The sequence below is a fragment of the Salmo salar genome, chromosome ssa13 (assembly GCF_905237065.1).
Source record: "Salmo salar chromosome ssa13, Ssal_v3.1, whole genome shotgun sequence".
Lineage (NCBI taxonomy): Eukaryota > Metazoa > Chordata > Actinopteri > Salmoniformes > Salmonidae > Salmo > Salmo salar.
In genome coordinates, this window is record NC_059454.1 from 59,327,599 (window position 1) to 59,344,569 (window position 16,971).

The following is a 16,971-nucleotide window of genomic DNA, read 5'->3' on the forward strand; positions in this document are numbered from 1 at the left end:
CTCTGTAGTACAAGACACATGTCATCTTTGAAGGAAATAACCCTTTCACTCTGTTATCACTTAATTCCATGTGTGTGTTGTGTACCCTAACATCGATGCAAGGGGCATTGCAATCACGCAATGAAATCCCTATTGTCCATCAGTAGGTTTTTTCTCTTGCAACTCTTGCATGACCTCCCTGAATTCCCTCCTCAGTCTGTGGGTGCATCCAAATCCCTATATAGTGCATTACTGTATACCAGCCACATGGAGAGTAGTGCACTATAAAGGGAATAAGGGTGCCATTTGGGATGCAAACAGTATCCACCTGTGTGATCTGGGGTGTAATCATTAGCCAAACAGTTGCAACACAAGAGTTTTTATTGGACAAATTCAAGTAGATCCCTCCCCGTTTAGTTACGTTTGCTTCACTTTAAGAAACATTTCACAACAGAATCGGCGTAATGAATACGCCCCTGACTGTCCTCCTCTGTTTAACATGTTTAATGTGGCCATGTTTGTCTTTTCTGCAGCAGGAGGCGGGAGATGTGACTGGTGGCAGGACAGGAAGTGACAGATGGGAGGTCCTGACAATGACCCACTTGATAAGGTCAGTCACGTGATGCAGACACCACAATAACACAATTAGGCCTAATTTTTCATGCCTACCTGCAGAAGAGCACTCCTCCCCTCCCTGGCTCCCTCCCTGGCTACCTCAGGAGACTGCCTCCAGGAAGTGTTTTATGCTGCTCAAAATGTAAAAAAAAAAAATACAATGGAAACATATGTAGGCTAGGGCTACTCAAGATGTGTCTAGACTCCAGATTAACCATTGCATAAAATATGCTACAGTAGGCTTGATATTTAATGTGCAATATGTATGACAAACCAAGAAATATAAAATGATCTCTGTATGTCCTTTTAAATTATCACATAAATATTATGGTTGCAGAAGCAGCAATGGGCGGTCCCCTTGCTTAGGAGGGAGCAGTTTTCAAGGTGATGTGTCATGTCACGTGAGGAGTGTATATCCAACCCATCTCCCTCTTGGGAAAATGTGAATCAGCAGGACACAAACATTCCCCATGGAGATCCACTGAAATGTACTAAACCCAACTCTACAATCCACTGTAATTCACATAGCCTATATACTGCAGGTTTACGATATACAGTTGAAGACGGAAGTTTCCATACACTTAGGTTGGCGTCGTTAAAACTCATTTTTCAACCACTCCACAAATTTCTTGTTAACAAACTATAGTTTTGGCAAGTCGGATAAGATATTTACTTTATGCATGACACAAGTAATTTTTCCAACAATTGTTTACAGACAGATTATTTCACTTATAACTCGTTGTATCACAAGTCCAGTGGGTCAGAAGTTTACATACAGTAAATTGACTGTGCCTTCAAACAGCTTGGAAAATTCCAGAAAATTATGTCATGTCTTTAGAAGCTTCTGATAGGCTAATTGACATAATGTGAGTCAATTGGAGGTGTATCTGTGGATGTATTTCAAGGCCTACCTTCAAACTCAGTGCCTCTTTGCTTGACATCATGGGAAAATCAAAAGAAATCAGCCAAGACCTCAGAAAAACAATTGTAGACCTCCACAAGTCTGGTTCATCCTTGGGAGCAATTTCCAAATGCCTGAAGGTACCACGTTCATCTGTACAAACAATAGTATGCAAGTATAAACCCCATGGGACCATGCAGCCGTCATACCGCTCAAGAATGAGACGCATTCTGTCTCCTAGAGATGAATGTACTTTGGTGCAAAAAGTGCAAATCAATCCCAGAACAACAGCAAAGGACCTTGTGAAGATGCTGGAGGAAACAGGTACAAAAGTATCTATATCCACAGTAAAACGAGTCCTATATCAACATAACCTGAAAGGCCGCTCAGCAAGGTAGAAGCCACTGCTCCAAAACCGGCATAAAAAAGCCAGACTACGGTTTGCAACTGCACATGGGGACAAAGATCGTACTTTTTGGAGAAATTTCCTCTGGTCTGATGAAACAAAAATAGAACTGTTTGGCCATAATGACCATTGTTATGTTTGGAGGGAAAAGGGGGATGCTTGCAAGCTGAAGAACACCATCACAACCATGAAGCACAGGGGTGGAAGCATCATGTTGTGGGGGTGCTTTGCTGCAGGAGGGATTGGTGCACTTCACAAAATAGATGGCATCATGAGGGAGGAAAATTATGTGGATATATTGAAGCAACATCTCAATACATCAGTCAGGAAGTTAAAGCTTGGTCGGTAATGGGTCTTCCAAATGGACAATGACCTCAAGCATACTTCCAAAGTTGTGGCAAAATGGCTTAAGGACAACAAAGTCAAGGTATTGGAGTGGCCATCACAAAGCCCTGACTTCAATCCCGTAGAAAAAAAAGCGTGTGCGAGCAAGGAGGCCTACAAACCTGACACCGGCTCTGTCAGGAGGAATGGGCCAAAATTCACCAAACTTATTGTGGGAAGCTTGTGGAAGGCTACCCGCAATGTTTGACCCAAGTTAAACAATTTAATGGCAATGCTACCATATACTAATTGAGTGTATGTAAACTTCTGACACACTGGGAATGTGATGAAAGAAATAAAAGCTGAAATAAATCATTCTCTCTTCTATTATTCTGACATTTCACATTCTTAAAATAAAGTGGTGATCCTAACTGACCTAAAACAGGGAATAAAAAAATGCCGGTATATAGAGCTATTATGTGACAGGACAGAGACTACATAGAACTATTATCGAACATCATGCATTATCAACGTTATTTAAATGCATGTACGAATCCACAAATCTAACCTAATCATGTACAAAAATCTAACATACGTTTGATCTGTTAACTCATTTATACCCAGCATCTATGCTGTCGTGCATGTTGGTAATTTGAATTTATTTGTGTATAGAATAAAAATAAAATAAAAATAAATAGAGCCACTATAATATCGCTATATCCTAATAGTGCACGTCACCCAGTACAGTTATCTCTGCGTAACCTTGCTCTCCGCGCATCTCACTTGCGACGTCGGTAAAACGCTTTAATTTCAGTCGGTATGCCGCTGCGCAGGAAAGCGCAGGGAAGCCTATAGTCTACCTAGAGGTGAAATAAAGTATATAGTCCAGGAGGGATGATAGGCTATATTCGTTTATATTTGAGGATGCATTTTTTTCTATCTCGTGCGCACCTATAGCTATTTATGTACTCCAATGCAAATAGGTATAGCCTAGGCTGTAACCGGTTGGACGTTGCAATCTGAATTGACTGGCTAGCAGTAAATAGACCAGTAGGCTATTACTCGGTGATTCTTATAATCTCCCAGATTGTCGGCGAGTTACTGCAGTCGATGCTGCAGTTTTAGACTCTTGCACCAGGCTGTGTGCTGCGACCGCAAACTCAATGAGAAAGACATGCTTTCCTTCGTTCTGGTCTCTGGGTCTGTCTGGATAATATTAGGTGAGTTTCATATATTTGCATTCGTTGTGTTCACCATAGATAGAATAGCAAGTGCCATTTGTTGTATGGGCGCAGCCTCTCTGAAATTGTGAGACATGTTATTGGTTTAGAATTCATATAGAATAGGATGCGTTCTTTTTACAGGTGCCGCTTCCATATTTAGAATAGCCTATAGAGTGGCATGGATGATACATTTTCAGGATACATTTATTCGCGTCCGGCCTACACGGAATGCATCTGGGAAAGGTTATCTTTATGTGCGTATCTGCCGGCCTGACAGTTAGTGCACAATTATAGCATAACCTATTTGATGTAACTTATAATAATAACCAGTTGTTGAGACATTTTCACGGAATAACGATTTTATTCTAAACGGGCCTTGTAATTACAGGCATATGGTATGGCTTCGGAAAGCGCATAGCGCATCACAATGCAATAACCAATGTGCATAGGACAACTGGGTCGATACAGTTTCTTCTGAACGTATATATTGTGTTGTGTTTCAGCGAGTTATACACATTTCCGGTCATTTTATGAAAAGTTATTCCACACGACAGGCTTCAGTGTGAGAAATTCGTGTCTGCAGGTTATTAAGGTCGTGCAAGATACTGTAGGGTATATGCCTAACCGGAAACACGTAAATGAAAAAGCTAATCTCTCAACCATTTAGCAACTGTATGTCGCCTGCCAATGACAGTGACGGCTGCTAACATGCATCAGTTTAAATGTAGGCCAGATAACACGTAGATAGGTAGATCAACAACAAAAAATATACATTTTGCTAAACAATTGCAGGATAGGCCTATATAGCAACGTGGCATAGTGGTTGCCGAAGGATGTCTTCAGAATCTACCCACGCCATAGTGGGTGGTGTGACGTGCGATTTCACGCGCTGAAGAGAGGCATGTCTGATTGGTAGGAGCTGTCCAGTGGTGAGGGTCCTGAATCACTGCAGCCAGCTCGAGTGTATTAGCAGTTTCTTGGGTAATGCTCTGTCAAACACTATTTTATTCCGCCAGTAAGGGGTGTGGGGGAAAATGTGACCATTTAAAAAACGTTTTATATGAATCAACATTAGGCACATGTTCCACATATCAGCATGTTTAATCTTTAGTAACCCTGACTGCAAAAGATAAAGTAGCCTAGGGCCGGTTAAACTGTTGTGTTGTCAACATTTGCTTTACAGCCGTTGTGCGCTGTCAAAAGTCATGCGTAATGCATTGTTTTAACATCTGAGGTAGGCTACTAAACATAGTCTATGAGCCAGACCCCCCGGATATGGTCTATTGGGCTCACTTAGGGTGACGATGTCTCATAGTAACTTTTTTGAAGGTCTATGTCCCTAGAGTTGGAAAATGTGCAATAGCAGTGCAGAAATGGAAGCTTTCTCCGTGTTATCACTCTTTCTTTCATCCCTCCGTCCCATTATTTTTTTCCCATAGGGATTTTACCCTTTGACAAACAATGTCAATATACAACAAGTTATTGCTCAGTTATACCCTTTAATCATATATCATTGGAAAGCTTAGATTCACAGCTATCCATCAGACACATTTTCGGGAATGTTCAGGTAACAGAACTCTGACCTTGGACCTCTAGGGTACATATCACAATGACCTGTACAAATTGCTTTACAAAGGAAACCCTGGACAAGTGGTTCTGAACGATCATGAAATTACCTTTCAAATGATATAAAGCACTAGATACAACTATTGCTTAAATAGCCCATATTGTGCCATTGAAATAAGAATGTTGGAAGCTTGGCCATAGAATTCCATGTAATTGGGTGATAGAGGCACAACATTGCACACACACACACACACACACACACACACACACACACACACACACACACACACACACACACACACACACACATTAACCCTACATAAACTTTTTTCCAATATGGCCGCCGAACAACTCAATGGGATCTTATTGGACAATTTCGCATGACCATACCTGTATGAAATATAATTGTAGTATGCCCCCAAATACCTTAAAATGTTCATAGTGATGTAAAATACACATCCAAATGAGCCAGGTGTGCCAGATATAATTGGGTTAACACAAGCTGTCCAAATCGCTGATTTCGGAAGACGTTGTGATCAGTAATTGCAAAATGTCACTTTCAAACATGTAAAATGGATATCTACATGTGAATTGTCATGGATGTGACTGATAAAAATGATATACAATGTTATCCTTGTAGCGGTTTTCATTATGAGGACTATAAACCTGCCCCTTACATTCCATTACATTGTAGTAAAATCACATTTTGGGCCTTTTCAGGGCAATTATATTACTTTTAATATTCTAGTAACAGACTAATCTGCTATGGCTCTATAGTAAGAATACATCTTCATTTAGATGAACTATGTGGAATGGTTTGCTGTTTTCATCGTCAAGTGAAAACTCATTGGCGTTCCTGTAGAATTTTTCATTGTAATGTATGCGTCCTCAGTTTTAAGAAAACAGTTAATACGACAACATTTACATCATTTTAATCAGCTCGCATCCATGACTATTCACATGTACATATCCATTTCACATGTTTGAAGATGAAATATTGCAATTCTTGATCATAACACCTTCAGAAATCAGCGATTGGGACAGCTTTTGGGCACATTCTTAACACAGTTCTGTGAATAGTATCAATTCTTTAAATATCTGGTACACCTGGCTCATTTGGGTGTGTATTCTACATCACTATGAACACTTTAAAGGTCAAATGTAGCCGTTTTAATCACAATATCAAATCATTTCTTGGTAACATTTAAGTACCTTAATGTGATTGTTTTAAATTAAAATGGTCAAAAAGAAAACATTTTGCTAAGACTGTCTGGGAGTGGGAGAGGGGAAACTGAAAACTAGCTGTTATTGGCAGAGAGGTTTGGAACTCTCTTTCTTATTGGTCTATTAACTAATTTATCCCATGGTGATGTCACCATGGAAGGCCAAAACTCCATCCCACCAAAACAGGTTGAAATTTCAGGCAGTCTTTTCAAACAGCTCTTACAATAACATATTATTTTCACAATTTCACAGTATTATTCCAAACTCATAGTGTGGAAATATATATAAAACACAGGAAAATCCCATTTTTGACTGCACTGGGCCTTGAAGATATAATTGGGCATACTACAATTATAGACATGGCCATGCGAAATTGTCCAATAAGAGCCCATTGAATTCTTTGGCAGCCATATTGGAAAAATGCTTCTGTGGGGTTGATACATGAATTCTGTGATATTTGTAAAACCCTGTTCTAGCTGTGTGTGTGCAATTTGGTGCCTCTATCACCAAAGTTAGAATCCAAAAACAAAGCTGCCCCATTACATAGAATTCTAAGTCTGTTTCCAACATTCTAATGTTGATGGCACAATAATGTTGATGTTGATGTTTAATGTTGATGGCAATTTTCTAGCAGCTGATGCTTCCAACGTTGGTTATGTTATATATCATTTGAAAGGTCATTTCATGACCATTCAGAACCACGTGTTAAACAAAGTTAAAAATATTTGCAGGTTTCCTTTTTAAAGCAATTTATACAGGTAATTCTGATATGTACCCAAGAGGCCAATGGTCAAAGTTCTGTTGACCTGAACATTAAGAAAAATGTGCCTGATGGATAGCTATCTTTCCAAATATATATGATTAAAGGGTATAAGTGAGCAAGAACTTGTTGTATGTTGAAATGTTTCGTTATTGGGTAAAATTCCTATGGGAAAAATGAATGGGATGGAGGGATGAAAGAGAGATGAGACATCGTCACCCCAAGTGAGACCGACCAACCCCCCTGGCTCATGGACTAACAGGTAAACCTATTATTTTCCCCCTCTTAATAATTCAGAGGATGAGCCACATGCTCCGCCCGTGACAGAGTCACAGACTGAGAAAGTATATATGACTGCTTCTCAGTTGAAAAGTTTGGCAAAAATGCAGTATCTTTCTCAACATTGTAGACTACATTTGTAAATCAGCCTACAATTTTTAAGGACTTTTTATGTCTCCATGGAACCTAGCTAGGCTATAGCCTATTTAGTGAATGTTATACTATACCAGCATGAGAAGAGTGGGGATAATATCAAGCATAAAACCTTTAGCCATTACCCTATCAGCTAGATTTGGCCCCTGTACAGCAGGCTATGCTACTGTACATGTGTGAGGTGTTAATTTACAGGTTCATATTTATAGTATGTAAGTGCATTTCAAGTTTAAAGAGAGGAAATGATATGATATTTACATCCTGGAATGTCATATAATCCATCGCATTAATTATATTAATGGATGGATATTGCCTCAGTCAGACAGTTGTGTTATGAAGAGTAGGGGTGGATGTTCCAGCATCCCAAGCATTTCCATTGCTTTAATGTCGGTTATTGGACTGCATTGACAAAATGGAAAGTGTTGAACAAGGTTTACGTCCTCTCCTGATGCATCACATTCTTTACTAGGTATCTTTAGATCAGTCTTAAAGGCACTCAAAAACGTGATTTTCTTGTGTATTATATATATATTTCAACACTATGAGGTTGGAATAATATCATGCAATTGTGAAAATGATGAAGAGCTGTTTGAAAAGACGGCCTGAATTTTCTGCCTGTTTTGGTGGGATGGAATTTTAGCCTGCCTAGGTGACATCACTAGGCGGTCAATTAGTTAATAGACCAATAAGAAAGTGTGTTCAAAACCTCTCTGCCGATAACAGCTAGTTTTCCCCGCTCCGACCACTCAAAGACAGTCCTAGCTAAATTCTTGCTTGAGAAATTACTCTTTGCTAAGAAGCTATTGTTGTTTCTGTTTGACCATTTTAATTGAAAAAAAAAAAATCTGAGTGTTACCAAGAAACAATTTGATTTTTAGATAAAAACGGCTGCATTGGGCCATTAACTAGAAAAACCATTGCCTGACATCCCCCATCTCTTTTAAAATAACTCATTGATCTGCTCACTGTATGACTCAATCCTGTATGTTTGTATGTTAATGTGTTTGATTGAGTCTGCACTGTACGTATGTGTATGTTTTGGGATCCTGAGTGGCACAGCGGTCTAAGGCACTGCATCGCAGTGCTCGAGGCATCACTACAGACCTGAGTTCGATCCTGGGCTGTATCACAACCGGCCATGAGTCCCATAGCGTGGCGCACAATTGGCCCAGCGTCTCCCGGGTTAGTGGAGGGTTTAGCCGGGGTAGGCCGTCATTGTAAATAAGAATTTGTTCTTAACTGACTGCCTAGTTAAATAAAGGTTAAATTGAAAATACAAAAAAGTTAGCTTTTAAACTTGCATGTGTGTGTTTGTTTTTGTGCTGAGGTCTCCATGTGTGTGTGTGTGTGTGTGTGTGTGTGTGTATGGTACATACAATATTTATCATTTGCTGGAGGAACGGAAGCACTGTGGGTTTAGGGAGGGCGGAGGAGAGAGAAAGGGAGGGGAGGGGGAGCGAGATAGAATAGTTGGAACGTCTGCTGAAGGTGGTGTGATACGGTGGCCAGCCAGGCACAAACTAGGCCAAATGCGCTTCTCCTTTTCCCCCCTCGCTTCCCTTGCTGAGCATAATCTCCCAGCAGTGGGAGGTAATCAAAGGTTTGCAGAGGGCAAAGTAAGATCTGCCTGGTGGCCCATACACCACAGACACACACACACAGACTGACGGGTTACTGCGCTGCCTTGCAAGTCTTCACTACCAGAGTCTAGTGTGCCTTGCTTCCATATTAATGCAGCTGCTTTCCTGTGCATTGATGTTGAACCCCAACCCCTTTTAAAGCACCCTCCACACTTGCCTTTATCTGTATCAACGAGATTCTCCATGTGTCGTTAGCCTAGAACGCAGCCACAGTCACATGGAGTGCGTGGATGTGCGCAGCACATGGGCTTAATGTGACTGTGGGTTTGCGGAGGTGACACTGAGATAAAATGACTGGATGGTCGCACAGCTAGAGAGAGAGAGAGAGAGAGAGAGAGAGAGAGAGAGAGAGAGAGACCAGACAGACAGACAGACAGACAGACAGACAGACAGACAGACAGACAGACAGACAGACAGACAGACAGACAGACAGACAGACAGACAGACAGACAGACAGACAGACAGACAGACGTGACTTTAAATAGAAAAGGCAGAGCCGGGGGGGGGTGGGGGGGGTTACTTCTGTGCATCCGTCTCTGTACTAATAGGCCATAATCTCAGGGCAGAATAGCCTAATTGCTGGTGACGCTCTGCAGATGGGGAGAGGGGGCGGGACTCAGGCCTCTGAGGTTAGTGTGGTCAGCCAATACCTTCCGTTCCCAACTCTTACGCTACCGGTAGGTTACATGTACAGTATCCAAGGATTCAGAACAGACATAGTAGGCCTACATATGGAAAGAAACAGTACATCTAGGGAAAATCAGTGGTGGAAAAAGTACCGAGTTGTCATACTTGAGTAAAAGTAGAGATACCTTAATAGAAAATGACTCAAGTAAAAGTGAGTCACCCAGTAAAATACTACTTGAGTGAAAGTCTGAAAGTATTTGGTTCTAAATGTGCTTAAGAATTAAAAGTAAAAGTAAACATAATTTCAAATTCCTTAAATTACGCAAAGCAGACGGCATCATTTTCTTGTTTTGAAAATGTACGGATAGCCAGGGGCACACACTCAGACATCTTTTACAAATGATGCATTAGTGTTTAGTGAGTCAGCCAGATCAGAGGCAGTAGGGATGACCAGGTGTTCTCTTGATATGTGCATGAATTTGACAAATTTCCCGTCCTGCTAAGCATTCCAAATGTAACAAGTGCTTTTGGGTTTCAGGGAAAACATATGGAGTAAAAAGTACATTATTTTCTTTAGGAATGTAGTGGTAAAAGTAAATGTTGTCAAAAGTATAAATAATTAAGTAAAGTACATACAACCCCCAAAAAACTACTGAAGTAGTACTTTAAAGTATTTTGGCTTAAGTACTCTACACCACTGGTGTTCCTAATGTTTGGTATACTCAGTGTATATCTTGCTGTCTGTGTACCCCTCCAACCACAAATATCATGAGCTCACTGTGTCCCTAATGACCCAAATTAGGCTGTGTTAGGCGACTTATGTGATTGGTCCATCTGATCAAGGTCATTATTGTTGATGATGACGATGTGGTGGATTGGGAATTGGTGGTTGCCACTGTCCTCTGCCCAGTAGTACTCTTCCTAGGCTAAAGATAGCTGGCTCTGACCTATGTGTGAGTGATCCTCTGCTAGCCTAGCATAGGGCCAGGTTACTATAGGACAAAGAGTGCAGAGAAGGGACACTCCCTCTTGGATGAGAGGATAGGCTAACCCTCTAACAATGAGACAGATGCAATCTGATGATGGGCTGCCATCAATAATGGAAGGGTCTACAACTGTTATCCCCCTGGTTTACAACCAAGCTTTCTTACTCTCCAACTGGGGTCATGACTTTCTCGAAGGTTGATTGGGTATTTTACTTTTGTATTCCACCTGGACAGCGTTTAGCCTAGTCTTAGGCTGATATGGGTCCTCAGATAGACTAGCCTCATCTGGTCACCGTAGGACAGGTAGCCTAACACACAGCAGGTTATCTTCTGTTACCGCTTAGTGCTCAGCAAGCCTCAACTCTGGTGCCGAACAGACTGGGACTCATCACAACCATGCTACCTCAACGTAGCCTGCTATGTGTTTCATTGGAAAGGTTCAGTTAAGGGTTAGATCAGAATGTTTCTCTAATTACACTACTAGGCCTATAAAGTCTCTCTCAAGTTTTTGTGAACACTTTACATTGTAGGCAATCCATATCCTTGTGATTCATTCTGGCCTGGCCTGTTTGTCTGTGGTTTTTCATGCTTAGTATGTGTGTATAATGGCAGGTGTAGCTCTGCTCTTAGATCTACCTGGCAGCAGTGGCATAAAGGGTTAAGTTGAAATATTTTGGGTTAAGTTGAAATATTTTAAAGTACTACTTAAGTATTTTGGGGAGTATCTGTACTTTACTTTACTATTTATATTTTTGACAACTTTTACTTTTACTCCACTACATTCCTAAAGAAAATAAAAAACTTTTACTCCCTACATTTTCCTTGACACCCAAAAGTACTCGTTACATTTTGAATGCTCAGCAGGACAGGAAAATGGTCTTCTTATCAAGAGAACACGTGGTCATCCCTACTGCCTCTGATCTGATAGACTCACTAAACACAAATGCATCGTTCGTAAATTATGTCTGAGAGTTGGTGTGTGCCCCAATCGAGCCGTAAATTTAAAAAACCAGAAAATTGTGTTGTCTGCTTTGCTTAATATAAGGAATTTGAAATGATTTATACTTTTGATTCTTAAGTATATTTTAGCAACTACATTTACTTTTGATACTTCAGTACATTTAGAACCAAATACTTTTAGAATTTTACTCAAGTATGACAATTGGGTGCTTTTTACACCACTGCCTGGCAGTATAATTCACCCTCATCAAGGCTGAAAACCCCCCACCAGAGATAGATATCGGACAGAGACAGAGTTCTAGCCTAATACTAACACAGCAACTGAAACAAGGAAGTTCAGGGTGGTATAGAATTACAATGTCTGTCAAATAAATTGCCGTAAAAAGCATCATGTACCACATACCACTATGAGCAATAATAGTATTACCATAATGTTGCACATGACTCATTGTTGTAACCTTGCTGTAGACTTTCAATAGAAATGGTACTGAACCATAGGAATGTAGTTAAAAACACTCACAGGATATATAGAGTCTACGTGTGTGAATGTGTCAGTTTTGTTGTGACAGAAGAGGAAATGCGGCTTGTTCTGTTCTGATAGATGGTTGATTCACATGGTGACTGCTGTAACTGTCATTGCTGATGTCTCTCTCTGCTGCATAGTGAACCAAGAACGAGGAGGAAGTGATTGTGATTGGCCGGGCTTGGGGTTCTGTGTGACTCATACCATTAGGGAAGAAACACAAATTCAGCATTTCAACCGTCTACCAACCAACCATACAGAATAATGTATATTATTCAGTGTTATTCAGTAATGTATATCTTAAGATAGCTAGGTGGGACAAAAACATGCCTAAGTCATAGTAAGTACATTTTTCCTCAATAAGGTAGCTATCAGCAAAGTCAGCAAAAAGTCAATTGCGAGTGTTAGTTCACAAAAGTGGTAAAGAGAGGGTGTGATGGGGGGGGGTGCTGTGGTATTATTGAAGATACTCTTTGAAGTGGTAGGGTTTCAGATGTTTTTGGAAGCTGGTTCAGGGGGAAGCTGGTTCCACTATTGGGGTGCCAGGACAGAGAAGAGCTTTGACTGGGCTGAGCAGGAGCTGACCTCTTGTAAATGTGGGGGGGCCAAGAGACCAGACGTGGCAGAATGGAGTGCTCGGGTTGGGGTGTAAACTTTAAGCATAGCCTGAAGTTAGGGAGGGGCAGTTCCTCTTGCTGCTCATCCAAGCTGGGCTGACTTCCAAGCAGGTCTATCTACCTGGTATGCAGAGATGCGTGTCGCCACCTGGATGTCAGAAGGGGGGAATGAGAAAAGTAGTTCTTCAGCACTTCTAGTGCTGCACTATATGATAAATACTTTATATAAAGTGCAGTGAAAAAGTATTTGCCCCCTTTCTGATTTTCTTTATTTTTGCATATTTTTGATTCTGAACATTATCAGATTTCAACCAAAACCTTATATTAGATAAAGGGAATCTGAGTTTACAAATGACAAAAAAAAGGTGTACTTATTTTATTTATTTAATTAACAAACGACACCCAATTTCCCTGTGTGAAAAAGTAATTGCCACCTTACACTCAATATCTGGTTGTGTCACCTTTAGCTGCAATGACGGCAACCAAATGCTTCCTGTAATTGTTGATCAGTCTCTCACATCACTGTGGAGGAATTTTGGCCCACTCTTGCATGCAGAACTGCATTAACTCAGCAACATTTGTGGGGTTTCAAGCATGAACTGCATATTTCAAGTCCTGCCACAACATCTCAATTGGGATTAGGTCTACAACTAATCCAAAACTTTAAATGTATTTATTTTTAACCATTTTCATGTAGACTTGATTGTGTGTTTTGGATCACTGTCTTGCTGCATGACCCAGCTACACTTCAGCTACAGCTCACAGACGTTCTCCTGACATTCTCCTGTAGAATTTTCTGATAGAGAGCAGAATTTATGGTTCCTTCTATTAAGGCAAGTTGTCCAGGTCCTGAGGCAGCAAAGCATCCCCAAACCATCCCACTACCACCACCATGCTTGACCATTGGTATGAGGTTCTTACTGTGGAATACAGTGTTTTGTTTTCGCCACACCTAATGGGACCAATCTGGTCCAAAAAGTTCTCAAGTTGCCAAAAAGCACCTGGAAGCATCTTGATGATCATCAAGACTCTTGGAAGAATGTTCTATGGACAGATGATTCCCATAATGCCTGGCAAAAACCAAACACTGCATTCAACAGTAAGAACCTTATACCAAAGGTCAAGCATGGTGGTGGTAGTGCGATGGTTTGGGGATGCATTGCCGCCTCAGGACCGGGACGACTCTCTCTGCCTCTCCTTTTCACTTACTCTCCTCTCTACCCTTCTGTTCCCCTCCTCCCCCCTCCTCCTCTCCCATCCCAGAGCTGAGTTCCACCCTGATGGAGAGGATGCAGGCCCAGGAGCTAATGAGCAGTCTACGGCTGCCTGAGCTGGACGAGTTAACCCAGTTCTTCCGCTCCCTGCCCACCTCCACGCTGGTGGGAATTGGTGCTCTGACTGCTGTGCTGGCCTACTGGCTGGCCACACGGCCACGCGCCATCTCTCCTCCCTGCAACCTCCAGCACCAGTCTGAGGAAGTGCTGGTAAGCCAGAGATACGATGCGATCAGAGGAGGCTGGTGGGAGGAGCTATAGGATGACTGGCTCAGGGTAATGGCTGGAATGGAGTCAAACGTTGTTTCCAAGCATTTGATGTGTTTCGTACCATTCCATGTATTCCATTACAGCCATTACAATGAGCTGGTTCTCATATAGCTCCTCCCACCAACCTCCTCTGGATGCGATACTCCACCTCGGCCCATATTCACAAAGTGTCACAGAGAAGGTGTGCTGATCTAGGATCAGTTTTGCCTTTTAGATCATAAGGAATAATACAGGATGTGCCTGATCCTAGACCAGCACTCTGAGATACTTTGTGAATATAGGCTCTGGGCACCAGGGCAGCACACAACAAAGGGGGCTGACTAAGACATAAAATCCCACAGAGGTTTACCTGAGGGTTAACACATTACCACTGTTACACCCACTCCATTTACCCTCATACACACATCATCACATCCTTACGTAAGTAAGAGAATAAAGGGTAACATTTTGGTTATCGAACCAACTGTGTATTTGGACCACATTCAGAAATAGTAATGTTTTTACTTTGGTGTGTGTCTCTGTGTGTGTGTGTTCCCTAGCCTCATTGTGTCTATCTCCCCCTGTCGGTCTCTAGCATGAAGATGGGGGTCGCAGGTCCATGCTGGGGGACAGCCCCAATAAGCTGCTGACACACTACCATGACGATGCCAAGACCATGTACGAGGTGTTCCAGAGAGGCCTCCACATAGCCGGTGTGTACACACATGCATGCACGCACGCACACACACACACACACGCACGCACGCACGCACTCACACACACTAGCACTTACTTAGACCGCAGTGTCTGCATGAATGTCAAATACGGTACATGCACACACACATACGCTGTGGTCTGAGTAATACACCCACACATAGACATTGTGGTCCGACAAAGTGATGGTGCCCTGCCTGTGTGGTCTGTCTGTGTGAGTGGAAAAAGTGCCATCTATGTTATCATGTCAACCGAGCGTGTGGGAATTACTGTGTGAGGCCTAAAGTCAAACTGCAGACAGACTAGACCGTATATGAAGTAGATAGTATCTCTCTATATCTGGTTCTGAATGGGCTGAATGACTGACTGACTGACTTACTGACTGACTGACTGAATGACTGACTGACTGACTGACTGACTGACTGACTGACTGACTGACTGACTGACTGAAAACTAATGCTGAGGACCAACTGTCATTTTATGTGTCAGTCAAGGTGTCAGTCAAGAACTTTTGTGTTTTCATGTGATCGTTTGGGGGTTTCTGTATTTTCATTTTTTCCCTGATCCTGTTGTTGTATTGTCTCTAGGTGATGGACCTTGTTTAGGCTCCCGGCTACCCAACCAGCCTTACAAGTGGCTGTCCTATAAAGAGGTAAACACACAGTAGAACTACCTTTTGTACAGAACACTGAAGCACAAGAGCAGCTCTCTGCTTTGCATACAGGCTCTGTGTGGTCTATTCCTTCATAGGGCTAGTGTAATCTATAGCTCTGTGTGTAACTCACTCCTTGTGGTTTGTTTTGCATTTGGAGGTGTAGCATACGGCGTCTTGACAGATCCACAGGTTCAGTTTACAGTCTCCCCTACCTCAAAGAGAGACGTCTGCTACTACTCAAACCTCTGTAGTAACACACAGTTGAATTTGAAGTTGATTTACACTAAAGCTTTCTGTACAACTACTGAAATACTGGCCTTTTTTACACACACATTTGAAGCGATTTTGGCTTCCAAACACAATCGAAAGTGAGGAATTCATTTTCAGCCTTCTGTATATGGAATTCTTTAATAGTATTTTCTCCTCAATGTTACTGAAAGGGATTTATTTAGGAGGCTTATAAACCCTTCAGCATTGGAATGCCGCAGCTGGAAGGATTCTGCTCCAATATTGAATCTATGACATCATGAGAGTTGAGCAGAGGATAGCATGTTTCTCTTTTATACTGGCATATTTCTCTTTTCCCAATACGCTCAGCTGCTATTTATTTTTCACTTCCAGGTCACGACACGGGCAGAGCACTTGGGGTCGGGGCTGCTGAGCCAGGGCTGCACGCCGAGCCCAGATCAGTTCATCGGAGTGTTTGCACAGAACAGACCAGAGGTGAGGTCATCATCACGGCGAGACACTGTGTGTGCGTCTCAAATGGCACCCTATTCTCCACATAATGCACTATATAGGGAATAGGGTGCCATTTGGGACGACACTGATTCACAAATGTTTTGACGTGATGCACAGTCTAACAGCCCCGACTGCTCACGTAGAGGCTTTTTTATTGTCTTTATGGCGACGCTGACCTCCTCTTGACCTGTCTGTCTGTACTTGCAGTGGATCATTTCGGAGCTGGCCTGCTACACCTACTCTATGGTGGTGGTGCCTCTGTATGACACACTAGGGCCTGATGCCATACGGTACATCATTAACACTGGTAAGAATAGCAGCTTTCTGAGGTTTGTGTCCCAAGTGGCACCCTATTCCTTACACTGTTCACCTATGGGCCCTGGTCAAAAGTAGTGCACTACATAGGGAATAGGGAGCCATTTGGGACTGAAACTTGCTGTAAGTGTCCTGCTGTCTACTCTATTCGCCCAAAGCAATAGATCTTAGAATGTTCCTTTTGGTTTCATGGTCCAGTTCTTTTAATTATTTTCTTGATCAAGTTGCTTTGGCGATGTC

General features: G+C 41.9%; 1 protein-coding gene across 7 annotated transcripts in view; it reads left to right on the plus strand.

The window, feature by feature from the left end:
* Positions 1–16,971, plus strand: part of LOC106567519 (long-chain-fatty-acid--CoA ligase 6) — a 76,903-nt gene that overhangs the window by 30,178 nt on the left and 29,754 nt on the right. For 5 of the 7 annotated variants that reach the window (XM_045693406.1, XM_014136845.2, XM_014136844.2 and 2 more), the window contains 6 exons: positions 513–589; positions 14,047–14,267; positions 14,902–15,019; positions 15,608–15,672; positions 16,297–16,398; positions 16,624–16,723. In XM_045693406.1, the coding sequence (XP_045549362.1) occupies positions 14,064–14,267; positions 14,902–15,019; positions 15,608–15,672; positions 16,297–16,398; positions 16,624–16,723 (589 nt within the window). In that variant the 5' untranslated portion in view covers positions 513–589; positions 14,047–14,063. Of the gene's footprint in view, positions 1–512; positions 590–2,990; positions 3,446–12,335; positions 12,507–14,046; positions 14,268–14,901; positions 15,020–15,607; positions 15,673–16,296; positions 16,399–16,623; positions 16,724–16,971 lie in introns of those variants that run through there. The other 2 variants (XM_014136843.2, XM_045693408.1) reach the window with 2 other exon arrangements.